Source organism: Leiobunum rupestre, chromosome 2, assembly GCF_980474605.1.
Source record: "Leiobunum rupestre chromosome 2, qqLeiRupe1.1.hap1, whole genome shotgun sequence".
NCBI lineage: Eukaryota > Metazoa > Arthropoda > Arachnida > Opiliones > Sclerosomatidae > Leiobunum > Leiobunum rupestre.
Genome location: NC_143385.1, coordinates 13,465,021 through 13,491,575, shown reverse-complemented (window position 1 = coordinate 13,491,575; position 26,555 = coordinate 13,465,021). Strand labels below are relative to the sequence as shown.

The following is a 26,555-nucleotide window of genomic DNA, read 5'->3' as shown; positions in this document are numbered from 1 at the left end:
AAAAAGTGACACCAAAAGTAAATAAGTTGACGTAATCGGGGTGGTCACATATTACCGCCGATATCTCGGGCCGACCTTGTCCGATCGTGTCCCAACTTGTTGGGGTGATAGACCGAGGCTTAGGGGTGGTAGACAGTGCTCGAGGGTCGAGGTCAAGGATCATCTTCAAGGTGAAATTTGAGATTGAAAACAAAAATATGTTTTTCGATTTTTCCAAGGACAAAAATTTTGTTTTAGGAAAATATTTTGGGGGTGTTTTTGGGGGGGTGTTATGGCGGCCATCTTGGCGGCCATGTTGGATTAACATGTTCATATTTAGTTACTCTCTACTACCATAAGGCCATCTGTGATGATAAAAAGTTTCGCGAAGAAGCTTCTGTGAGAACATATCATATGTTCCCAGTTTGGCCTAATTACTGAAAATTGTCTCACGTTAATACTTAACATCTTGACACCATTAGATTTAAAGATGGTAGTTTCTCTACTTCGGGAAAATACACTCTAACTGTTGGATGTGCACTTTCCAGACTCCAAAGTCACGGATAACTGTGTCACTGATACGCTCCCTTTAAGGATTAAACGAACCAAGGGGGAGATTGGGTAGTGGCGAATAAGGTTGTCTAGCACTCTAGACTCATATGGACTATAAAATAATTTAAGCCCTATAAGTCACCTCGACCTGATGGCATCTTGCCTATTTTGTTACAAGAGGGCATTGATACTCTCTGCTCATTACTGTTAAGGATCAATTGGGCTTGTATTGCCCTAGGGCATATAAAAGAACTTGAAAACGGTCTAGGGCCATATTCATACTCAAGCCTGTTAAGTCAAGTTACCTGGAGGCGAAAGCGTTTAGGCCAATTAGTCTTACCTCTTTCCTCTTAAAAGTTTTGGAAAAGCTGGTGGACAGTTATTTTAGAGAGGAGGTTATCTCTCAAACTCCTCTCTTCTGCTCAGTTTGCCTATCAGAAAGGCAGGTCTACTGAGACCGCCCTTCATGGCATAAGCAACTGCCTTGAAGAGGCAATTCAATTCAAGGAAATCACGTTAGTGGTTTTTCTTGATGTCGATAGTTCCTTTGATGAGGTCTCTAGCGTGGTCATAATGAAGGCTGTTATAAGGTTTGGTATCAATGATACATTGTATATTTGGATCAAATCCAGGTTAACATACCGGAAAGTGATGTCCTCCCTACTCGGTAACTCCCTCATGATCTCCACCAGCCGTGGCTGCCCTAAGGGAGGCGTTCTCTCTCCCCTGCTGTTTCGCCTGGTGGTGGATGATCTCACGCACAGGGCCGGCGGGTCGTGTTAATCTCGGGTGGGTAGTCAGACGAAGGGGCGGGGTTTATTGGGTTATCCTACATAAAACGATAGGCCTATATAATACTCAATATCATATAAGTAATATACATTTAGTATCGTTTACCTTCTAAAAGTTATAGTGTATGCACTTATCAATCCTACTTCACAACGCGAGGTAGAAATGTAACAGCTAATAACTATTTTATATAAATGTTTGATACAAAGAGACTAATGACGACAAACATTAACGTTTAAATACACTTATGAAAATTATGCTTTTGTCATTTTATGTATTTTTAAATTTGGATTTTTATGATTAACTTTAATTTATTTCAATCGGGGCAGTGCCGCGTGCATAGTTTTCAACAGCAACGATATTTAAAGCATGAGATAAAGATAGTGTTGTATTTAACTTCCGCATCACTTCCCGATATAAGTCAAGTCTTTACCGTATTTTCAGAAATAGAAAGGGGATTGACGCGAAGGAAATGAAAAAACTTGTCAAAGGTCTATGCTTAAGTTGTGATTTGCCCTTTTGGGAAGACTGCGTTTTACTATTCATGCTTGTCTCATTAAAATTATAAACTAATATTTAATAACCTATTTTACAAATTTACTTCTGCAGTTTTTATACTGAAAACTGTCACTTACCACTTACCAGGAACTTAATTTTAACTGCACAACGTTACTCGGACTCACTCCTACAATCGGGCGAAGAAGAAGGTGGGGAAAAACCGGGAAAGCGGTTCTTCTCTCAGTGACGAACTTTTAATTGTGGCCCGTACTAACTTCATCAAGGAGGGATAGGAAAAATACGTAGTCTCGGGAAAATTGTGCAAATTATTTTGTAGGCGGCATGGCTCTATTATTCTTTGTAAAACCTTTTCGAGGAGAGTGGAAACCTAGCTATTCTGTGACAATGGCCGTGGCTCTATCCCCACAGTACAGACTTTGATGACATCAATTCCGGGTGGGTCCCATAACCTGAAGGATTTTTCTAGTCAGTAACCAGTACTAAATAACACTTTAGTAAGCCTTTTGAGGTTAACTTCCCAGGCCGCACGGATTGATCCAATATTTCCCACGGTACCAAAGGTAAGGTGGTCTGGTTTACCAATGGATCAAAGACCAGTTCTGGTACAGGTGCGGGAATGTACTGCCTAATTAATAATTATGGGTTTTACGAAAGCCTTGGGGAATAGGCTACCGTTTTCCAAGTAAAAATCTCTGCTATCTGCTTCTGTGTCGACTATTGTCTGAAAAAGAAGCATCGCGAGAAGGTTATCCAAATCTACACGGATAGTCAGGCCGCTTTTAATACTCTTAGCCAGTATAGTATCACTTCTAAACTGGTTCTTAGCTGCTTAGATCTCCTTTATGATCTTGGGACGCACAATAAAGTTCAACTTTATTGGATATCTGGTCATAAAGGGCATCACGGGAACGAAAAGGCTGACGCCTTGGCCCCGGGAGGGTGCAAAAGCGGGGTTTAGTGGTATGAACCTGCTCTACCCATCCCTTTTTTTGCTTGAGATGGAAAGCCAAAGGCAAGCCAAAGAATTTATCCGTGGCCCCTCTAGGCAGAGAGCAAAAGAGCTACTCTCGCTCTCTAAAACGAATATAAGGTTGGTAACTGGCCTACTTACAGGCCATTGCCAACTTCACAGACACTTAAATGTCATTTTAGTCAGTGATGACCTAATTTGTAGGGCTTGTCTGGTTGAGGAGGAAACAGCCTCTCACATTCTTTGTAGCTGTGACTATTATGCGGCTCAAAGGTTTGAGCATCTCGGTATGCTTCGACTGGAGACGCATGACTTCTTTAACAATCTGGCCAAGCGGATTATTAACTTTGTGTTTCAAATAGTATTTTTTCCTAAAGTCACAGGTTAGTGGTTGCACAATGGACCTAGGGTTGAAATGCGCGGTTTGCCACCCCATTCGATAATAATAATAAAGATAACATGCTCTCTTAAGGAGTATGTAGATGAAACTAATTTACGTATGTAAATTTATATTTTCTATCTTTTCCTAGTTTCAAGATAGAGATCAATAAGAAAAAGATATTTTAATTTAAATCCTTCACTATTTCTAATTATGACTTAGAGTTGAAACAATTCACTAACTTTATTAACGAAACTTGCGATAGATTTTCAAAGTTTTGCGAGATGGGTTTATTTGCATCTTACATCGCGACTGAGTGTTGAGCCACACCAAATGTTTGCTTTCGATGGTGCTGTCCAGTAGTTTGTTTTCGTCGTCGAGCGTGGCGAAACATTCGGCGGTCAAGGGGGAAACTAAGATACCACTAGCAACATCCAATTTGTTCTACTTTTTTCTGGTTAAAAATGCCTCACACTTTATCTTTAAGAAAATTACCACTCAGTGATTATTTTTTTAATTTGTATGGAAAAATGGTTCAGTTAATTAGTTCATAGCTTCAAAAGTATACAATATATGTCTTTGAGAGAAGTATCTTTTACCGTATGATGTTAATGTCGTTCGTTTGAAACGTGCACCATCGTAATATTTCTTCTGGTTTTTCATAAACTAGAAAGTAAATATTTCTAAAAAGTTTAATTTTTACATGGTTAGATGGAGTGATCCGATTGATACACGTGGTAGTTTTTATGGCTCAAATTATTGATAAATATTTCTTATAAAAATCTTCGGGGAAAAGGTAAATCTGTCGTCGAATTACAATATGATTTTTGTGAAATGACCAGGTCATTCGACAAATGTTTGGGCTTTTGTCCGTTTAACTATGACAAAACCTAATAAACGCCATTTTATTACATTTGAAATAATAACATTTTATTATTTACTTTTTATATAAGCGGTATTTACTGGTATACCTCATATTTTTTTGTTTGGGTTGGAATTTTACAGTAGCTGTACAATTCTCATTTGGACTTGAATATAATACCAACTCAAAATTTTTAGAAAATGGAATTTACTAGGTTTTGTCTTGAGACAGCGAATTCACCTTGCTTCGTATAAAGAAAACCTTTCCGTGTTTTAATTTTAGTGTGAGTAAAGCACCTATAAAACGGATTTAATTTTTTCCGGATACGACTTGAATAAAACATTTCCTTTTAATCAAGTTTTAATTTTTATTCATGGGCCAAAAATAAGAAATTAATTTGAGTTGCGTTATCGTAAATTGTTTCAACATGTTATTTAACGAACAGACAAATTATAGAAAATCATTCAACTACATTATTTTTTAATCTGTTCTTAATCTAAAAAAAAAATCGCCTTGCAAACGATAAGAGTTCGAGAAGCCCTAGATATTTGTAAACTCGTTCACATCTCAACGCTCTAATACGGTTTATGTAGATAAATTTATTTTTGCTATCTTTTTCGAGTTTACAATATTACTTTGTACTAAACGAAATAAGTAACGATAACTTAACGTTAAACCAATCCACAAACTTTATTTACTAAGCTTAGAATAGATTTGGTTAGTTTTGCGAGATGGGTTCATTTGCATCTTACATCGCGACTGAGTGGTGGACAATCAGCAAGTGTTTGCTTTTGATGGTGTTGTCCTGCGGTGTGATCTCGTCGTCGGGCGTTGCCCTGGTTCTTATCCACGACACACTCGGCGTGTCCAGGGAGGAAGCCTCGATACCACTGGCAACATCCAACTTCTACTTTTTGCTGGGTAAGTAACGCATCATACCTTATCTGTAAGAAAATAACCATTAAGTCTTTCATCTTTATATTAGTTTGAAAGGATGGTTCAGTTAATAAGTTAATAGCTTCTAAAGTGTATAAAATATATCTTTGTGAGAAGTATCTTATTCTATGTGTCCCTAATGTCGTTAGCTTGAAACGTGTACCTTCGCGGGCTTTCAATTCCTTTTTTTTCATGATGGATTGTCTTATTATTGCACATTTAAAAATATTATTTATAAGAAAGTAAATTAAACTACGCAATTTCTTTTTCACATCGTTAGATACACGTAATAACTTTCTGGGCTTAGATTGATATTTCTATTGTGAGAGATTATATTTTTCTAGTTATATGATTCTTGAAAATATTTGGTGCCTGTTTCAACTAGGCAGCCAATTTAAAAAGATTATATTTAGTTTGTTACATATCATAATTTAACAAATGAGCGGTGGCTTTCATTCTAATCGCAACAAACTCGACGCGCCATAGTTATGAAAGGTCAAAGGTCAAAGCTCAAATAAATTAACGACAGCGCAGAGGATAATGAAAAGGTATTTTAGTTCTTGGAGAAAAAAAAAGAAAATAGCACATGGTTTATCGAATTGAAGCGTTAATTATACTATATATAAAAGCTACCTTGAGAGGGTACTCGCGTAACGTCTTCGGGAGCGGGGTTAGCTAACTTGTTGTCGAGAGGATTGTATAAATTATGATGCAGTTGTTAAATTATTTATTATTTGTCTAGACGATTTTAAGAATATGCGAAATATAAGGAAGTTAGAAGATTACCAAAGAATCTAAAAAATTAAGTGAACACGAAAACCGTATCAAATACGATAAGTTAAACATTAGTTACACTAAGCGATATAGTTAATACAAATACTCATAATAATAATATTATTATTATTAAAATCTTTTTCACAAATATCAACTTTGTAGGCAACTACTGAGGCATCATAGCCTCTATATTAAGGTTGTCAGGATACATTTAAAATAATAATTAAATTAAAAATAAATAAATAATCAAAAGAAATTAAAAAAGAAATTAAGCAAATGAAATTCAAAGGCAATTATACAAATGAAATTGCAAAAGCAATTAAACAAATGAAATTCCAAATGCAACTAATCAAATGAAATTTAAAAAGCAATTAAACTAGTGTTGTAGATTTTCCCTAAAATTTTCCGCAAATCGGAAAAATAAAAAATTGAAACACAAATTACTTTTTAATGTTTTTAGCTTTTTTTCTATACAAAAGGTCTAATATTAGTAAAAATGTTACATTGTTTATCAGTTTAAACTAGTCTAGAGGTTTAGCTTTACTTTATTATTCGACAAAATTAGGTGAAAATACCGCTTTATTTAAATTTGTTTATTTAAATATCATGCAATGAAAACGTTTATTTTTTTCGGAAAAATACGAAAAGTTTTCCGGAAAAAAGGCCTCGGTCATTTTCCGGAAAATTTTCCGACTTGCAACACTAAATTAAGCAAATGAAATTCCAAAAGCAATTAAACAAATGAAATTCAAAAAAGCAATTTAACAAATGAAATTCAAAAAGCTAAGAATTTTGAAGAAGCCAATAAGAAAAGTCAAATTCCAAAAGCCACGAATGAAATTGTGGAATGGTCCGGGGGCGTTCTCGCTGGTGACAAAATGTTCCTGGTTCGGGCGTGTCTGAAGAAAAATGAGTATTTCTACGCCTATCATTTAGTGAATTTCAGATAGTACGGAAAGCAGGACTGCCAGGTACTTAAGGTCACGTGATCACCTTAATTTAACCAGTATATTCACGGATAAGATCACATAGGCCCCAATTAAGATCTCGTGAACCGACTACCCCGATAATCATCATAATGTAAACACGGCGTAGAGGTACATGGAGTAATCACCGTGAAGATGAATTTCTTGATATTCAAAGAACATTAGACGATATCAAACTCAATGATCTCGAATTATATCCTTAAGGTCCTTCAAAACTCTCTCGAAAACCGTTTGGCTTAGAGACTCTGTTCCAATTAGAAAGATGTACATTATCGCATTTTGGGTCTATCAGGCGGTTAACCGATGTAAATTGCCTAATAGTAAGCCACGAAAATAAAAACAAGAAGGTGATAAGAAAAGTGTCCAAGAGATGATGCTCAGGTGTTAATAATTTTCATCTTAAGAAGTAAAAGAAAAATACCCATCTCGTCCACAGGCCGATCCGTTCTTCAATCAATTTAAAGCAATTCCTACGTCTATTGAGTCCACAGAAGCAGAGGAAAAATGTTTATATAATGGTCCAAGGGAAGGTAGAGTTTCATCGAGCTCCGGCATACTAAAGCTACACGTAGAAGGAGCCTCCTTTGAGAAGTGCCCATTCTGGACTTTAAATGAAAACGAAGGTGAAAGCTGATACTTTGAGTGGGTAATTCCAAAACCGTTTCTGATAAATGGAGATAGTATCGTCAAAATGAGATATACACACATAACTAGCATCTCTAATCTTTGTTTTTAAAACGATCTTAAAATCTCGGTACTTTTTCCAGTCTTAATCTTTCTGCAATTTGTTGACCATCCATAAAAGGGAATTTGTAGATAAAAAACCTTCCATTGGTTAATTCTGTCTTAAAAGAGGAAATAATTAAAATACTCAAACGTTTACGCTCCTTGAGATTGATTGTCCGAGAAACGTTCATGGTCTTTATGACGAGACCTTTATGCGCAGACGGGGAAACCCTCGAGGAAAGATGATGTCGAGAAATTTTAAGCGGATGGAAAAAAACCATCAAAAGTCAAACTCAGTCAAACAACTGGCGAACGTAAGAGTAAATTTTCTTACGCGGTAACTGTCTTTTCCAGATCCGGAGCTCGACCCGTTTGGGATCTCTCTACGAATTGCTTCGTAGCTCTATCCTCAAAAAGTTTTTTGACTGTCCCCCTTTTTTAGAGTTAGGGTTTTTATATTCGTCCACTTGGCCTCATTATTGACGTAACGAGTTCACGTAGACAAGTGGAAAATTATTGCTATTTGTTAACCAAACATCTATATTTGGTCCTCGTCGGTTCTTGAGTCGATTATTTAATTACGCGAAACTCAGAATCAGAAACGATGCTTTCACTACAAATCACAACATACTCACACATCCAATGAAGGTATATTTTAACAGTAAGTATTGCTCATCAGTTCAACGGATGTAAGTGACATTTAAACTGTTCAGGCACTTCAAAGATGCAGAAAGAAAGGGGAGTATTATCTTTAGATAAAATATGCAAAAACCCACACGAGTAACGCTGAGTGAAATAATTCACAGTGAAGGATATGGATCATTTCACTACCAGGAAATTCTAAGAAACAATGAAACTTATATTATATATTGAAGACACGCAACTAAAACATCTGGCCAGCAGAATATTCTGAATAAATTTCTAAATTAATTTCGCATTACAACCATGTTCCTAAATTTCAGTTACTTCATTAACTCGTGGTTAGTGAAATATCACGTCAATACTCTCATAAAATTATTAAACTGATTATTTTGATAATGAAATACTACACCCTAAACATTGGAAATGAGTAATTAGATTGTATATTAATTAGGGTTGACATCTGGACCTATGGTTCACTTTTTACGAATCAGGAAAGCACTTTTCGTTAGCGTTGCAATTGCCGCTCTGGGATCTGTTCTTTCATTTTTCAACCAAACGTTCTTTTCGGAGATCACTTGGATATCAATTTGTTACGCGTTGAAAGGTAAGGATATCTGAATCTGAAATATTTTAGTACCAAAGCAGTTCTCACCTCAAATTTCACCAAGTAAACCATTTCAATCATTGATAATTACATTGAAGTACGTCTTAACTACAGAATGTGACATTCGTGGATCAAGTTTTAACTATATTTTCTTAAAATCAGGATGGTTTCATACTTTTAGCTCAACATAATTAGCTTGATAATTGAATCAAGGCTACTTCTGTGCTTACGTACCAAACCCGACGGAGAAAAATTAAATCAGCTCGGGATGGATTTTTCACCGTCTTTCATAAAAATCATTTATTTTATTTCAAATATCCCTCAATTACAAAAAATTATGGCTGTATATTTACTTCAGTTGGGCTGTTCTATGGCTGTTTGTCTGAAATTTAGATGCAGTTGGTCTGCAATGAACTGCAATAGAGTACAGGCTAATTACAGTCCAAAACGTAAACTGCAAAGTATTCCAGAATTGTCTGGAATTACAGTTGAGATTTCAAAAACAAATTTGAGACTGTAATCGAGCTACAATTACAGATTTTTGACTGCATTAACACTAAGTCTGTAATATGACTGTAATTTGGCTTAAAAAAAGTTACAAATTGGTATGATGAATTTTGCAACTTGACTGTAAATAGCCTAGAAATGAAGTCTTAGTATGAGCTATAATATGACTGAAAGTTGGCGCAAAATCAGTTCTTGTATTATTAAAAGATTATTATGGCTCACAAACGACTGTAATGAAGCTGCATTTGCAGATTATATAACTGCCAGCATTAAATTAAATCATGTATATTTCATTTGTTTTTATTTCTTAAAAATCACATTTTCAAACAAAATTTACAATAATAAACAAGTTTCATAAAAGCTTATTTTAAATTGAAATAATAATCAAATTGAAAAGAAATATGCAATAGTAAAAATTTAATTATCTGTAGTGGAACTACAAATTGATTGTATTCAAGAGATGCAATTCTTCTACATTTTCACTGTAGTGTGGCTGAATTTCGACTGAAATTTGACTACAGAAGAGCTGTAATGGGACTGCATTTGCCCTGAAATGCCATTAATACAAGTCTGTTTCTTTACTTCATTTTCTGTAAAGGGGCTGTTATTTATCTGTAACTGAACTGCAATAAGTCTGCAATGAAACTATTTTTTTCGCTGCTTTAGCGCTGCAAGTTTACTACAAGTAAGCTGCAAAATATCTGTAATGGGACTGCAATTGTCCTGTAGTACAGGTCTGTTATCTCTTTTTTGCTGCTGTAAGCAGATGCTATTGTCACGTTAGTAAATAACGAGTCGAAAGTTGAGATGAAGGGATGAAGATGTTTTTATTATACACAGAAAATATTTACATAGAAAATTAGTTAGAAATCCTTTACGGAAATTCGCGCCTAAAAACACGCGGGCACGCGGGTGGACGAGCACGGCGTTAGTCCGATGACTTCGCCCTACAAAAGCAGTTTCCTACGGAGCGGAGCTTTTACAGCCTTAAGTTCTCCGTAAGCAAACTTGGCAACCCGAGGCGAGCTTTTGCAGCCTTACTTCCCCGGTCACCAAACCATTGGAGTGCTGGACTTTTACAGTCTTAAGATCACCCCAAAGGCTACCTCTGCAGAGCGAGGCGAAGAGAGAGCGAATCTCTTTGATGCAGCTCCTTTTATACCCCAGGCGAGGACTAGGGGCGCGGCCCCGCGGCCAACGTCCGAACCTAGCCCTAGCGGTTGGTTTAGGCTAGCGCATTCCTTGGTATGTACGGCGAATATACGAGTTTCCCTGGCCCGTCCGGCGGATGCGACAGCTCCCCCGAAGGAAAAGAGCCGTCCCGGCGATGCGATGAGGGGAAATATATAAAAAGAAAATGAAAGTCAGTAATGAAAAGGATTACCCATGGTGATTTCTTTGAGTAGCTGACGATGGACGTGTGGAATGTCCATAGCAAGCGCTTCGGTCCGCGAGTTGTCCTGAAGATAGCGGACGGCCCAGGCGCAAATGTAAATTCCGGAGTCGGCAAAGTGGTGGGGAACAATCGGCGACAAAAGATGAGTCGTGAAGAGGTCAATGTCGAATTCCAGAATCCCTCGCAAAGCGGCTTCGACAGGAAGATATTGCTTTACCAAGTTGATAATCCGTTGGTCCGGTGCGCTTGTAGGATCCAGGAGGTAGATGGCTGTGTTGGAAAAATCTATGAGAATAAGCGTCCAACGTTGGTGGTTATAACAAGGGATGAGGAAGGACTGAAAGAGGAACAGTTCGGCTTCCATCGCCGTAAAACACACGGCCATATTTGGCAACTTCGCGTCCAGAAAGGCAGCGAATGAGGTGGGATACACGAAGGCAGTATTTTCCGGCATGGGGAATAGACGATGTTGGAGATAATAGTCGATTAGCGGTGCTGTGACTTCGTATGCGGAGAAATCGTGGATGTCCTTGGGGGGAATGTGAAGACAGGCAAGATCCCGAGAAGTTAGGGAAATGCCAAAATTGTCCCTCAGGCTCGTTGTTGGAATGGCGATGTTACCCTTTTGACTGGCGGGAGTTGATGGTGATCGAGAGCCAGGTTGATGGTGTTGTAATCGACGTTTATTTCGGCGATTTTTCTTCTCGACAAGACGGAGAACCCTAGGATGGAGTGGGTCCACAGATCGCAAGGCTTTAATTTTTGACTGAAACTTTTCACGACGGCGCTGTTGTGAAGGTTTCATGGCGATAAAACACCGTAGAACGAAAAAGGACGACGATGTGAAGGAGTTCTGAATGTGCGAGGAGCTTCCTAATCGTGGCTGTAGCTAGTGGTGGTATGAAAGTCGTTCGGGAAGGTAACGACGGCGAGTGGAACGGCGCACCCCCGGGGGGTCAATATTCGGTTGGAACGGAGAGCGGGGTTTCCCAGCTGACATAGTGACGTCGGAATGCGTGGGGGGAATTGGCTGAGAGACGGAGCAATGGGCGCGCGTTCGAGAAGATTCGAATAGGGCAGCTGGAGGATGGTCAAGCTCAAATTCCGCGATTGAGGGGGGTTCTTGAAAGGAAACTTTTAGGGTAGCCGTCGGCGCATCCACAGGCGAGAGATTTTTCCGTGGGAAATATGGTTTCAAACGCTCGACGGATACAACATCAGATTTATAACCGTCCGATGTTTTAACTTCGTAATTGTTCACGGCAGTTTGGCGAATGACTTGATATGGACCGGTGTACGTATTAAGTAATTTTTCCGAAAGTCCCGGAACACGGCGAGGAACTTTCAAATACACTAAATCACCCGGTTGGTACACGTGTTCGCGGCGCGTTCGGTCGAATCTCTCCTTATCTTTTTGTTTGGCGATCGAGTGGCGTGAAGCAGCCAAGTCTCGAGCGCGCTGGGCATAGAGGATATTCTCAAATCCCCACTGGCTCTTGAAGGTGGTTGCCGGTAATTGGAGAGTAGCGTCTAGGCGAAGATCAGCTTCGTAACCGTGAAGGAGAAAAAACGGGGAATACTTAGTAACCGCGTGAACAGAGGTGTTATAGGCGAACACGAGAAATGGCAAAAAGCGATCCCAGTCACGGTGGTTGCCGGAGACGTATTGCGCCATCATGTCGGCCAAGGTTTTGTTGAAGCGCTCCGTCTGGCCGTTGGTCCGAGGATGGTATGCCGTAGTTCTGCGATGGTTGACGGTGAACAGCTTGTTTCTTCCGCGGTACCTCGCGGAATAGCTTTGGTGACGACGGTACGAGTACAGTAATCTGTACATACGAGAATGTGGATGTTTCCATCGTAGGATTGAGGAAATGGACCCAACTTATCCAGGCCGACGCGAGCAAACGGTTTTGTGGTCGGTGGTATCGGTTGTAGAAGGCCAGCGGGCTTAAAGGGATACGTCCTCTGTTTTTGACATGATTCACACGACTGAACGTAGTGCGTCACGTGGGCCAACATTTTAGGCCAGAAAAACCGACGACGGACACGTTCCCAAGTGCGTTGGAGCCCCAAGTGCCCGGAAGTGAGATCATCGTGGAGCGCAAAAAGGATAGGGGTGCGGATTTCCTTAGGGGCCACGAGGACCAGTTTGATCTCGACGTCGGTTCGGGTCTTGCGATAGAGCAAACCGTCGACGAGTTCGAAGCAGCGAGCAGCCCGGACAAGTGATTTTGGTGCGGTGACTGGTCGTGATTCCAAAAAAGTTAAAATAGCTGCCGTATATTGGTCATTCCGTTGCAGCGCAGGGATGTCGAACCGGCTGAGATCGAGTGTATCCTGGGAAGAAGAGAGCAGCACTTCGTGGATCTCCGGGGCTGGTTCGTACGGAGAACGTGAGAGGGCATCGGCATCGAGATGCTTTTTTCCGCTCTTGTATCGGATCACTGAATTCTTGTAAAGCCAGCGACCATCGGGCCAAACGGCCGTTCGGGTTTCGAACGGACGTAAGCCAACAAAGGCCATGATGGTCCGTAACGACTGAAAGAGAGCGACCATAGACGTAAGGACGAAATTTGGTAGCCCCGAAGACGATGGCGAGGCATTCCCTCTCCGTTGAGCTGTAATTACGCTCAGCCGAATTGAGCAGACGGCTGGCGTAAGCAATGACATGCTCTTGACCATTAACGCGTTGTTTGAGAATCGCGGCGATACCGTAGGCGGAGGCATCCGTGTGTATCTCGAACGGTTGGGCCCATTGAGGGTGGTGAACGATGGGCGTCGAGGTGAGGCACTCTCGCAACTGCTGGAAGGCGTGGTCTTCTTCCGAACCCCATGAAAAGACTGTATCTTTCTTTGTAAGTATGGTCAGCGGCTTAGGGATGTGCGCAAAGTTTTTAATAAAGCGGCGGTAGTACCCTGAGAGACCCAGGAACTGTTGCACCTGCTTTACTGTTTTCGGAGTCAGAAACTTTGCGACTGCCGCCCAATTCCGGAGATCGGGAGAAATGCCAATGCCGTCGATGACGTGACCGAGATAGGTGATCCGAGGCTTTGCAAAAGAGCATTTGCTCGGTTTGATTTTAAGATTCGCTCGTTGAAGACACGTGAGAACCTGGTCAAGGTGTGATAAATGTGACTCGAAGTTGCAAGAGAAAATGACTATGTCATCCAAATAAGCCATGGTGACGTCCCACATCAAACTGCCAAGCGTCTTATACATGAGCCGTTGAAAGGTGGCGGGTGCATTACAAAGCCCCATGCCAAGAACGTTGAATTCATAGTGGCCGTCCGGGGCGACAAAGGCCGTCTTCTCCCTATCAGCTTCGTTTATCTCTACTTGAAAATAGCCAGAGGCCAAGTCAAGGGTAGAAAAAAGAGAAGCGCCCGCCAGGCGATCCAAGGTGTCGTCTATCCGTGGGAGCGGGTGAACGCCAATCGACGCAAAAGCGCCATGCGCCGTCCCGTTTCTTAATGAGAACGACCGGGGAAGCCCAGGGACTGCAGGATTCGCCGATGGTTCCGTTGGCCAGCAATTTGTGAACTTCATTTTGTAACACCTCTCGTTCCTTCAGAGATTTCTGATAGGGGTGAGAACGAACAGGAGGCGCCTCCCCCGTGTGAATCTGGTGAGAAATTAGGGACGTCCGTCCTAGATCGCCCTCGATTTTGGAGAATACGGAAGAATGTTTCCGGAGGAGACGGAGAAGCTGTTGGCGTTGGCTGTCGGTCAATTCAGATCCAATATCGAGATTTCGTGGGAGAGTGGTTTGAGTGTGGTCAGTGTCAGGAAGCAAGAATAATTCAAGGACATCGTGGGCTCTGGCGAGTGTCGCATTACGGGGAAGAATAATAGGACGATGGTGAGGGTTAGCGACACGAACGCTGGCGCGGCCGTTGCTGAAGGTAGCGAGCGTCTTGCAGACCATAAGTCCGTAGCGTTCAAAGGTAGCTGGTAAAGGTTCGACCATTAGAGATCCAGACGTTCCGGGAACGGAAACGTCGAGAGCCATTTCGGATTGCGCTGGGATGGTGACGTGGCGTGCATTGCGAACGATAGCGAAGTGGTCGAAGAGTGTATCCGGAAGTGGAAAAATTTCGTCCCTAATCGTGACGGAACGAGTTCGGAAACTGAGCTCGACGTCATTTTGTTCACAAAATTCCAATCCAAGCAGCAAATCGTAGTTGAAATGTTCAATAAGCAATGCCTCGATTCGGTGGGTGGTTTCGCCCAGAGTAATGTCCAGCGTGGTTGTGCCCAGGGGAGATATGAGAGAGCCGTCCGCAACGCGTAGTTGCAAGGAGCCAGTGGGACGCGTGGAGAGACCCAGGGAACGCACTAATTCTGGATTGATTATGTTTTTAGTGCTTCCTGAATCGATGAAAACTTGAATTTCCTTTGTGCGGGTAGTAGCGAGGAGAGTAACTAATTTGTGTGCCGGACTGAGAAGTAGAGGGTATGAGACTGAACCGGACGGTGGCTGAACCTCATCTAGTACCGCCGGGAGCCGTTTCCCTGTCGACGAAAATTGGGATGCGGCGAAGTGCTCCTGCCCCGGGTCCAATTCGAGGAAGACTGATTTTGCGAAAACGGAGACGGAGATCGGTGACGACTGGCAGTGCGGTCGTACTGAGAAGTCGAGTGGTTTCTAATATCTCGTGGAGCGTTGGATTCGCGACAATATGACGCAAAATGATCTCGCCGTCCGCAAAGGTAGCAAGATATGCTGGGGTCTCGACGCTGAAAATGGGGACTAGCGTCTCTAGGAGGGCGGCTCAGCTGGAGACGATCCATGTCGCGCCGGAGGTCACGAAGCTCCCTGTGAAGGGTGTCGAAATCGTGACCCGTGGACGGCTGGAGTAGTGCTGGTGCTACCTGTCGTGCCTCGAGGGTGGCGGTACGAGCGGTGAGTAGGTTGAGTAGCTCCAGAATCTTCCCATCGGTGGTGGACCCGGATGAGACGGATGGCGAGAGAGCGCGGACGGTGCGTAGTTTCTCAAGGAAGTCTGAAGGAGAAGCAGGGTTCATGAGAGTCATCCTATCTTTTAGTTCAGGAAGGAGGCCGTGAAGAAGGTAATTGACCTTTTCCGACTCCGACATGGTCGGGTTTGCAAGAGAACATAAATTGATGGTTTTACGATAATATTGCTCGGGATCGCTCCCAGGCAATTGACGGTGAGCTAGTAAATCCGTAAAAATGGCCCTTGTCGATCGGCCAAATTCATTGAGAAGGGCAGTTTTCCACTCATTCCACGTAGTACGGGGTTGAATGGCGTGACTGCGAACTTCGGCCGAGTACCACGGCAAGACGGTGCCGATAAAAATGGATGGTAGCAAAGCGAGTCTATCCGCATCCGACTTTAGTAGTGTTTTCTGCTCAAAAACCGTGATGAAGTCGTGGACGTCTTGAGTAGCTGGATCGAATTGAGGCATGCCACGGTGGTTATTAAGAGTGGCGAGAGCGGCGGTAATCGCGGCGGCAATTTGGTCAGCGGTAGCCATAGCAAAGTGCGACTGTGTGCGACGCGGGAGATCGAGGCCCGAAAATTCGGGGTGAAGCTGTCGAATTCGACGAGAGCCCCGAAGCGGTATGCCCGGGGTGGCGAGATCGAGCGAGTTGAGTGCAGCAGCCTTTGAAAGGTCGGTTACGGCGTCGGCGAGGTGGTATACCTCGGTAGCGGCGGACGAAGTAATAGAGTTCGTGGGTGAGAATGATGCGTTTTCGCTCATAGGCGGGTAGAACGATGGTGGGGTATGGGATACGTGCCCGGCGCCTCCACCAGTTGTCACGTTAGTAAATAACGAGTCGAAAGTTGAGATGAAGGGATGAAGATGTTTTTATTATACACAGAAAATATTTACATAGAAAATTAGTTAGAAATCCTTTACGGAAATTCGCGCCTAAAAATACGCGGGCACGCGGGTGGACGAGCACGGCGTTAGTCCGATGACTTCTCCCTACAAAAGCAGTTTCCTACGGAGCGGAGCTTTTACAGCCTTAAGATCACCCCAAAGGCTACCTCTGCAGAGCGAGGCGAAGAGAGAGCGAATCTCTTTGATGCAGCTCCTTTTATACCCCAGGCGAGGACTAGGGGCGCGGCCCCGCGGCCAACGTCCGAACCTAGCCCTAGCGGTTGGTTTAGGCTAGCGCATCCCTTGGTGTGTACGGCGAATATACGAGTTTCCCTGGCCAGTCCGGCGGATGCGACACTATTTAGCTGTATTTAGACTTCAACAAAACTGTAATGAAGCTACTTTTTTGCTGCTGTAGTCTGTAAATCGCAGACTGAAATTGATCACTTTTCAGCCAAATAACAGTCCGGCCCTTACAAAATATTACAGATTATAAAAGATTTGTTTGGCAGTCTGTAATATGACTGTCCTGCAGCTAAATTGCAGTCATTAAATTTTTGTAAGAGCTGCGCTATAGAAATAGTCCTTCTCATGAAAATGAATCATACGATTTCACTAATCTTCAATTTGTTTATTTCAATTTGTTTTATCTAATTAGTCAAAAATTTATTTATTTCTTCAAAAAATTATGTAACCATTAAATCAGTGTGACGTAATCTGATTTAACCAATATTCCTTGAACAAATAAGTTTTAATAAAGCAAGAAAATAAACGTCTAGGAAAATAAAGCGTTAGGTTGGTCGTGTGATCTTTTGATTAACAAAGATTTTGGAGTTACGCAGTGCCGGATTTACCTATGTGCTAATTGTGCTACAGCACAGGGCCTCGCCGGGGCTAGGTTTCCACTCTCCTCCGAAAGGTAACTGATTTTCAAGGTTTAGTTAGCAGATGACTCTCCCGAGTCCCCTACCTTTTTAAATTAGATCTTTTTCTTTCCTTTCAAAGTTTCAATCCTATTTCTCAAAAAGGATATGATTGATTTAGTCTCGTTTACTTCGGGAAGTTCGGTTAGGCTTACCTAACCTTAGGCGCGCGAGTGACGACACGATACAAATGTCAAATGAAAGTGACGAAACCGGCAGGCTAACAGCAAGGCCTCGTACATCACTACAACAAACTTCGAAAATTGTAGAAGCCAGTTTTTACTTTTTAAGAATCAGAAAAAGCCTGGGTTAATTTACATTATCCGAAATAGTCAATTACCTTAATTCAGTATACTATCCTCCCGATTGATCAAAGTTGGTCGTCAGGTCGAAGAGGAAACCATGACGGCACGGCTTGCGCTGCACCGCAGGGCTCCCCAGTGCTAAAAGGTTTCATGTCGGACTGGTGAAAATAAAACGGAAAAGTTGGTCTACTGAATCGTATCGGCAGAGTATTTAAAGGCTTGTTGGCCGATGTTCTCAATGATTGTGAAGTTACCACACGTAATGGAGCGTTATCGTTACACTACCGAAGAACGTGCGAACATTCATTTTACGTAGCGGATGGTAATGCATGTGCTGTTCAACAAATTTACCGTGAAAGTTATCCAAACAGGAAAATCTTGAACCTACGATTTTTCGCAAATTTCCATCGTCGATTGCGCAAGCAAGGCACCACACAAGTTAGATTTGGTAATTAAACTCTTCATAATTACTTTTAAGTGTAGTAATTACTTCTTAGTTAAGAGACTTACCTGATTTCCTTACAGGCAGCCAATCATAAAAGAAGCCACTGCGTGTGAAGTTACGCACGATGGTTTGCAGAGCGTTCCGTCCAAGATCCTGTTTTTACAACAACTGTACTTTTCAGTGACGAAAACATATTTTTCAGGAAGGGTGTTTTTAATACTCACAACCAGCTCGAATGGGCCCACGTTAATCATCATGCGACGTTTACCCGTGGTTATAGGAAATATTTTCTGTTTACTTCTGGGCTGGAGTAGTTGGAGACGTTTTGATTGGTCCTTACATGTTGCCGCCAAGACTCAATGAGTCTTACCTTCTGTTAGCCATTTTAGAATAAATGTGGTTTCAGCATGACGAGACTCCGGTGCACTTTTCCTTACGGGTTCGTGCGTTCCTTAATGAACAATTTCCACAGAGATGGATTGGTTGAGGAGGTCCAGTCGCCGGGCCTGCAAGATAACCGGATCTAAACCCGCTAGACTTTTCTTGTAGGGCTGGATTAAAGATCTTGTTTACGAAACTCCAGTTGAATCAGAAGTGGATTTAGTTGTAAGAATTCACGCCACTGCGGAACCCATTCGCACAAAACCTGGAAAGCTCCAGGACAAACGTTCATCTCTTCGTAGCCGCTGCCTTCTTTTTCTAAGAGTTGGAGGACAACATTTTGAGCATTTGCTTTAAAAAAATAACTTTTGCACACGATAATGTATTGCTTCTAATTGTATACTATTGGACCGAATCCCGTTTGACCGAATCCCGTTTGACCGAATCCCATTGAACCGAAAGGTATTTTCGTTTATAGCCCAACATGGCGGGATTCAGTTGAATGGGAAATTTAAATCTGGTTCGTTTTCACTTCGGGTAGGTTAGTTCAGGTTGGGGTAGGTTAGTTCAGGTTGGGTTAGTTTAGGTTAGGTTAGGTTAGTTCAGGTTGGGTTGGGTTGGGTTAGGTTAGGTTAGGTTAGGTTAGGTTGGGTTAGGTTAGATATGGTAGGCAACTATTACACGTCGGGTCTTATCAACGTTATTTTCCAAAATTAAACCCGGAAAATATCAAATTTCGAGGGAAAAAGGTCTAAAAATAAACGTCGGTACGAAATAATAAATATTTAAAACATAGTTTAGTCCAAATTAGATATACTATCGTCACGTAACCTACGATATATAAATATGTATCACTAACGGTATATTGAATGAAAACCGCGCAAAACGCGGTTTTCGGTCGATTGGAATTCGGTTGAATGGTACATTCGGACGAATGGGATTTCGGTCCAATGGTCTACAATCATTGCTTCTATATTTTATGAAGTCCTAATTTCTTCCTAACACTAAAATCGGCTTTCCTATCTGGGATCTTGTGTTCGTGTTGTAGCATACGGTTAGGCGCCTTTAGGCAAAACTTAAAAACACTCTAGCACTTGTCCAATTCGTTGCAGAGGATTGCTATGAAGACTGTTACAGATCTTTACTCTACCCCTATAACACCTTTAATTTTTTGTACTGAATTTTGAAACACCCTGTATAATATTAAAACTCCTTAGCCCCGCGACTTGCTTTAACGCCGTTGATGCTCTATGACTTGGACCTTTATGGAGGGGGGGGGCTCTATAAGTATGTTAAGCACAGGGCCTCCAGCAGTCTAAATCTGGCACTGGAGTTACGTCAAGCTCATTAGCAAAATCGTTTGACTCATGTGCCCAAATAAAATCCCTCGTTTTCGGTCTGTTACATTTTATTTCTAACAAACAGTACTGCCAATCTAAAAAGACGGTTCCAACATGTATATAAAAATTCTAATATAACATATTTTCCTTAAATTGCGATGACATTGTTCACCATTTTAAAAATTTAATATAATTGAAAACAATGTTTATTCGTAACTCATACTTGCCATTTCTAATATTAATTTTTGCATATACTAATATGTCAAAACCAGATATTCCAACTCTGTCTAAATATTCCACTCCATACAAAAATGGTTCGAAAAATTGAGAAAGTATAATTAACCTATAAACTTATGGGCTCCGAACTTTAACCTCGGTCGTACTAGATCTTTAAACCCATGTTAAGATGGTTTGCATGCCAGTTTTGACCAATAAGATTGAGAGATTCGCATTATAAAAAATTGGTTTCAAGCGAAAGTGTGACCATAATTTAGGTTCTTATATCCACATCATTAATAAGTCATAGTAGCCAATATGAGTTTCTGAATTAGCTAAGTCATAAATGTTTGCTATTTCTGTACCTATTTACGGCATTTTCAGATGCTGGATCAACCCACATAATATCTTTAGGACTTCAATACCTCACCACGGACTCTACTGAACACCGCGCCAAAGTGTACTTTCTAGTTCTAACAGGCTACTCACTCTCCGGAATGTTGTTTCCCGTTCTTTTCCAAGCGAGTGCCTCTTTCTACGGGCTTCGAGGCACCTGGCTCATCGAAGCGGCGTTGTTCATTCAAACCTTCGTGTTCATTTTCATTTTAGAAGAAAAAGAATCACCTCAGAAAGTGAAGCAGAAACCTCACACTAACGGGCCAGACGAAGAATTGAAAGAAACGTTTTTACAGGAAGAAAAAGCCGCTATTGCCAGTGAAGGCTCTAATTTGACCAATTATATGAAAGACATTTGGAAAATTGTGACGAAGCCCTTATTTTTGGTTATAATGGTATTTAATTCATGTTTTTTTATTTCGTTTATGGTGTTCATGGCCATTTTAGTCGATTACAGTCGCGACCGACAAGTGAAGGAATATCTGTCTGTGATACTTGTGACTTTAGTTTATGGCATGGAATGTGTCGGCAGGTTTATAACAACCATTCTAGTAGACAAAAAGATTATGCCTTATTTTCGATTTGGATCTATTTGTCTTCTGTTCACGTCGATATTGTTCCTATGCATGTCCCTGACTCACAACTTCGTGTTCCTTATTGCGGTACTTCTATGGGGATTATCGTACGGTGTCAATACTATCCTCTACGCGGTGATATTACCATCATTGTGGAAGACAAACGTGGCTTTTATCGGCGGAACGTCCAAATGCATTTCTGGATTGGTTTTGCTACTTTTACCTAGTTTAATTGGTAAGTATAATTTAGATCTTTATAAAAATTAGTTTTCTAACATTATAACAAAAATCCTTTATTCAAAAACAAATTTGACTAATTGTAAAATCTTAAGCCGTAGTCCAGCCTCAATATTTATCAATCCTTATACGTTGTGTATTACATAGGTGCAAGTTGTTTAATGTCAGACATAACTATTTCTTCTCAAATCGAGGATTTTATTTAAGAGCATGCGTTTGCGATATATTTTAAAATTGTAGTGTGAGATTGGGAAGCTCGGCGGCGTAGGTGTGACCCTGCCCTAAAATAATAGTACCACACTGACTCACCTTAATTATCATTAAACGGGAATGTTTACCAGTCAAATAAAGTGTATCTTTGTGCAAGTAAGGTTTTGTTGAAAATCGTCATTCAGCGCGATTGGGCAAAAATTTAGGTGTGGTACTTAATCTACGTTACCAACACGGGTAAAAGAGGCCCAAAAAGGGCTCTCAACTTGCAATGTGGCCCAAAAATTCTTTTATGGTGTCTACTTTGAGGATCCGATTAAAATCGACGTTTCGAAGCGAAGAGCTTTGTATTTGTCGTAAGTGAAAATGTATCGGAACTATAATTAACCACAGCGTGATACTGAGAGACTTCTAACGCCATCTAGAGGCAGAAACGGATGACTCGAAGGGTTAAGGCTGAAGTTTCATCCCATTGGGATTTCACAGGAAAATCCAAATGAGCTGCTTCAACACTTCGGTATTACGAGTACTTAGATTTCATTATTTTTAGGATCTTTATAAAACCAGAGATGATAGTCCAAGCTTGCATGAGTCGATATTCTTCTAAATTGAAGTGGCGTCTGTAGAACTAGAATAGCACCAATGGTTGAGGGAGACTCGCTGTATTTAGACTGGACCATGGCTTAGATTTCAACCCACTATATTTAATATTGACAATAAATTATAGAAGCAATTGGGAACAAACAAACATAGCTTTGGGGTTTCTGGCGTGATTTACTACGTATGTTTTTGACTTTGCTTCAAAAATACTTGGTGGCGCATGCGCTCGATTGTCTGAAATATAACTACAAAGGTCTTTTAAAAATATTATAACTAAATAATAAAATTTTTATAATTATTAAATAAATTATTTTGATACTTAATATTAAAAATAATTAATTTCTATTGTATTATTCTTATAATTTTTGATAATATAATGAAAATGAATATAATTAATAATTTAAAATACTTTGACCAACAGATAGCGTCTAGTACATATTTCTCAAATACGCTCACCGCGTGTAATTAAAAAAAAGAGCGAGTCATGCAATCGTAGCGACATCTGTTTGTTTGTTCACCGTTGCTTCTACATTATCTTTTCTTGAAATTAATGAAATTTTTGACAAAGGTTATTTTCGAGACTATCTCGGGGACTACAAGTACATCACGTTCATTTTATCCGCTGTCAACGCATTTACAGCCGCAATAGTGGCTCTCTATGACATTAAAACCAACAAAGTCGTTTCTTCCGTGGAACCTTAATATATCTTCGAACTTGTATTTAATAATTAATGAAACAATAAACTTTTGAAACATTTGTTAATTTTTTATTTAAATATTCAACAAATATGTTCTAATCGTATATAATTTATCCCCTAAACTACGTTTAAATAAATAGTCACAAATTCTACTGATTTAATTTTGCTTTTAAAAGTACTCGAGATTGGAGATATGAAGACGATAAAATCTCTTTGTGTTTGGGATAAAATGTTTTTAGAAGAAACCATTCTTGGTCAAAAAGAGGCCACCAAAGAGATTTTTGAAAGTTGAAATTGCTACTTTAATATTTAAAGTTAGTTTCTTAAGTTATACTCCGACCACGACTTAAATAGAATTTCTGGACAAACTCTTCAACACACTGGAAGTTTTTAAAATAGTCAATTTTAAGCTGTCGGTGGTGGTAGAAGAATAAAAATGAAGAAAGTATAAATTTGGCGAAACAAGAGAACACCCTAAAAATTTCAAAGAAGAATTTAGAATTCTACGAGGTCGAGAGCCTGCCCTCCCCCCTCTAGCCCAGAAATTAAGAGATGATTAAATTGAAACCCGTACGGCTCATTAAAATCAGTGTTTTTAACCAAGAAGGATTCTTGAACAAAGAAACATTTTAGCGACCGACCCAACTTCAATCTCTACCTATGTGCTGCTAATCTATAGAAACAAAATATTTATTAAAAACAGTTTAAGCAGTTGTTATGAATGAAGTCGCCACCATAAAACGGAAGCAAGCGTAACCTGCGGATTGACTCGAGGTGACGCTTACGATTCGACTGAAACTCCTACCAGACAGAATGCTGTTTACCTAAAGCAACCATTTTCCAAAACCATCATCTTTTTTCTAACACTTTCAATTAAATTGGATTTCGAAAAATATTTTTAAGCACAACATTTTATTACTGCTTTAAGGTTTACAAATATTTACATGGTCGTATTAGAGTTCTTTTAAGCATGGACTTGAAATTCCTTTGATAGATTTATTGTATATTAGAGATACTTCTTTTTTGAATCAACTACAAAATTTTCATAAATCAAGAACGTGGAACAACCTCCATCGATTACTTATTTAGATAAATGCTCTTTGAGAAAGAGATCAATAATGCAACTGGAAATGCATATACAGGGTGTTAACTAAAAATGGACCAGGGCGAATATCTCAAAATGTGTTTTAGCTACGATTTTGAAATTTTAGGTTGTTATAGAGTGCTCAGGGGGTCAACCAACTATGAAAATGTCAAGGTCATTCGAAATTTAACTTGAGAACCGTAAGAGCTACGAAGCTGGTTCAAATTAGAAAGTTGTTCCCTATCACATTTTATGGTTAACGAGCCCTGACTCGATCTGATTTGCAAAATAGGAAGTCGAGAAATGTTAGGCCAAAAACAAGACGGTCGTTAAGTTGATAACGTGTAGAAGACGAGTTTTGGGAGCTGAAATTTTCAAACTAAAGACCCTCAACCACGATGAGGTTGTCTAACAAATTTCAGTACTCTAACAAGAGTACTTTTAAAGTTATCAGTTGAACATCGTCTTTAACACGTTATCAACTTAACGGCCTTCTTGATTTTGGCCTAACATTGCTCAACTTCCTATTTCGCAAATCAGATCGAGTCAAAGCTAGTTAACCATAAAATGTGACTTGGAACAACTTTCTAATTGGAACCAACGTCGTAGCTTTTACGGTTCTCAAGTTAATTTTCGAATGACCTTGAAGACATGATTCAAGGTCATTGACATTTTCATAGTTGGTTGACCCCCTGAGCACTCTACAACAACCTAAAATTTCAAAATCGTAGCTAAAACACATTTTGAGATATTCGCCCTGGTCCATTTTTAGTTAACACCCTGTATCACCACGAATGTCAATTTAAAAAAATTTTATGTATGTTTTAAAAATACGTGTTACATTATATCATAAATATACACTAAATTATGAATTCTATATTTCATAAATATTATGTAATATGTGTTATATATTATACAGGGTCTTTTTTTTTTTGCTCGGAAAAGTGTTTTTTTTTTCAAAACTATTTATAGTACCGATTTCAAATTTGGAAGGTCAATTCTCTATACCGGGGGACATCAGTTTGAGAAATTTGAGCGTTTTCGGTAATGTTTTTCACCAATTTTGAAAAATTATTTTTCGACCACTAGGTGCGAGATAAAAAATTTCTATTATAAAGTTGTAGGCCGTCATCGAAAATCCTTAAAAATTGTTCACTCGACGAAAAACAATTTATTTATCAGTGAAAATTCGAGCTTGAAAGATTTACAAGTTGGTGAAGCCAAATTACGATTGTTTGAAACGATAATTGAAACCGAATTACCTAATCCAGTTGAAACTTTGGTTAAAACAACGACCGGATTTAAAAAACACGAGGCTATAGGTCAATCCTAAACATGCATTGGGTATTTAAAGGAAAACTTTGGGAGATTATTATCAGTGTTTGATAATATTTCGAACAATGCCTCGTTATTCAGTAGCTGAGCGTACCGAGATAGTTGCCATTTACTATGGAGAAGCAGCGCAAAACCTTAGAAGAGTGACTGAAATCTTCGCAGAAAGACATCCAAATGGAGCACCATCTGTAAATACAGTAAGACGAGCAATTCACGATTTGAATCAATTTGGTAACTTGCAACCTAGGTTTCGCGGATTGGGTCAACCGGATTTAGACTTCGAGAACAATGTACTCGCGTACTTTGTGGCATATCCTCGTCACAGTTGCGCTAACGCCGCTGCTGATTTAGGTTGTTCTGCAAATCGTGTGTGGAAAATTCTTCGTAAGAATCGCTATCACCCATACAGAGCTACGCTCCACCAAGGACTAATTGACGGAGACCATCAAAGACGTTATGAATTTAGCAACTGGTTACTAAATGCTGTCCAAGAAGATAGACAATTTTTGCGCCATGTTTTGTTCTCCGACGAAGCGTCATTTTCTAGAGATGGGCCCTTTAATCATCAAAACAGCCATCTTTGGTCTGACATCAACCCACATTGGGGTTTTGAATATCATCACCAGGTTCAATTTGAACGGGTCAATGTTTGGGTTGGACTTGTTGGAAACCGTTTGATTGGTCCCTTTTTCCTGCCGACGAACCTCAACGGCCAAAGGTATTTACATTTTCTACAGAACGAACTGAGTGACGCAATCGACGACCTTCCATTGGCTGAAAGACGTCAGTTGTGGTTTCAGCAAGATGGCGCCCCTCCGCATTTTTCCCGGCAAGTAACTGAGCACCTCAACAACGAGTTTCCTGAAAGGTGGATAGGGAGATGTGGTCCAGTGCATTGGCCAGCAAGGTCACCTGACCTAACACCGCTGGATTATTTTCTCTGGGGATTCGTTAAAGCAAAGGTATACGCCACGCCCATTGAAACTAGGGAGGAACTCATTTGACGAATAATCAGTGCTTGCCGAGACGTCACACCAGAAATGGTAGAGAAAGCGTTTGAGAACTTAATTGTCCGCGCACAAACCTGTGTTGCAGCCAATGGTGATATTATTGAAAATGTTTTGTAAAAATTTATGTGAATAAAATATCTGCATTTAAAAACCAAACGTGTACATTTTTTCAAGTGTGAAAACTCTACTACGTTTGTATTAGACTTGTTCCCTTTTCAATTATCGTTTCAAACAATCGTAATTTGGCTTCACCGACTTGTACATTTTTCAAGCTCGAATTTTCACTGATAAATAAATTGTTTTTCGTCGTGTGAACAATTTTTAAGGG

General features: G+C 40.2%; 1 protein-coding gene and 1 long non-coding RNA gene across 2 annotated transcripts; one reads left to right on the top strand and one right to left on the bottom strand.

Moving 5' to 3' along the window:
- Positions 1 to 18,210: 18,210 nt before the first annotated feature.
- LOC149956157 (uncharacterized) lies at positions 18,211 to 18,644 on the bottom strand. Its single transcript, XR_016478165.1, has 3 exons — positions 18,516 to 18,644; positions 18,370 to 18,450; positions 18,211 to 18,298 (listed from the first exon to the last, which is right to left on the bottom strand). It is a non-coding gene; the product is annotated as an uncharacterized LOC149956157 (long non-coding RNA).
- A 1,481-nt stretch (positions 18,645 to 20,125) lies between these two features.
- LOC149956156 (uncharacterized) lies at positions 20,126 to 22,802 on the top strand. Its single transcript, XM_090165247.1, has 3 exons — positions 20,126 to 20,180; positions 20,467 to 21,288; positions 22,669 to 22,802. The coding sequence occupies exons 1-3, from the start codon at positions 20,126 to 20,128 to the stop codon at positions 22,800 to 22,802; spliced, it is 1,011 nt and encodes a 336-aa protein (XP_090021373.1).
- The last annotated feature ends 3,753 nt before the right edge of the window (positions 22,803 to 26,555 follow it).

What these genes read in the sequence shown, in the direction of transcription:
- LOC149956156 (XM_090165247.1), top strand. Translation starts at nt 20,126, where the DNA reads ATGTCAAAACCAGATATTCCAACTCTGTCTAAATATTCCACTCCATAC. An exon ending in TTCCACTCCATACAAAAATG is followed by an intron (nt 20,181 to 20,466) that starts GTTCGAAAAATT and finishes CGGCATTTTCAG; the next exon opens with ATGCTGGATCAACCCACATA. An exon ending in ACTTTTACCTAGTTTAATTG is followed by an intron (nt 21,289 to 22,668) that starts GTAAGTATAATT and finishes TTTTTGACAAAG; the next exon opens with GTTATTTTCGAGACTATCTC.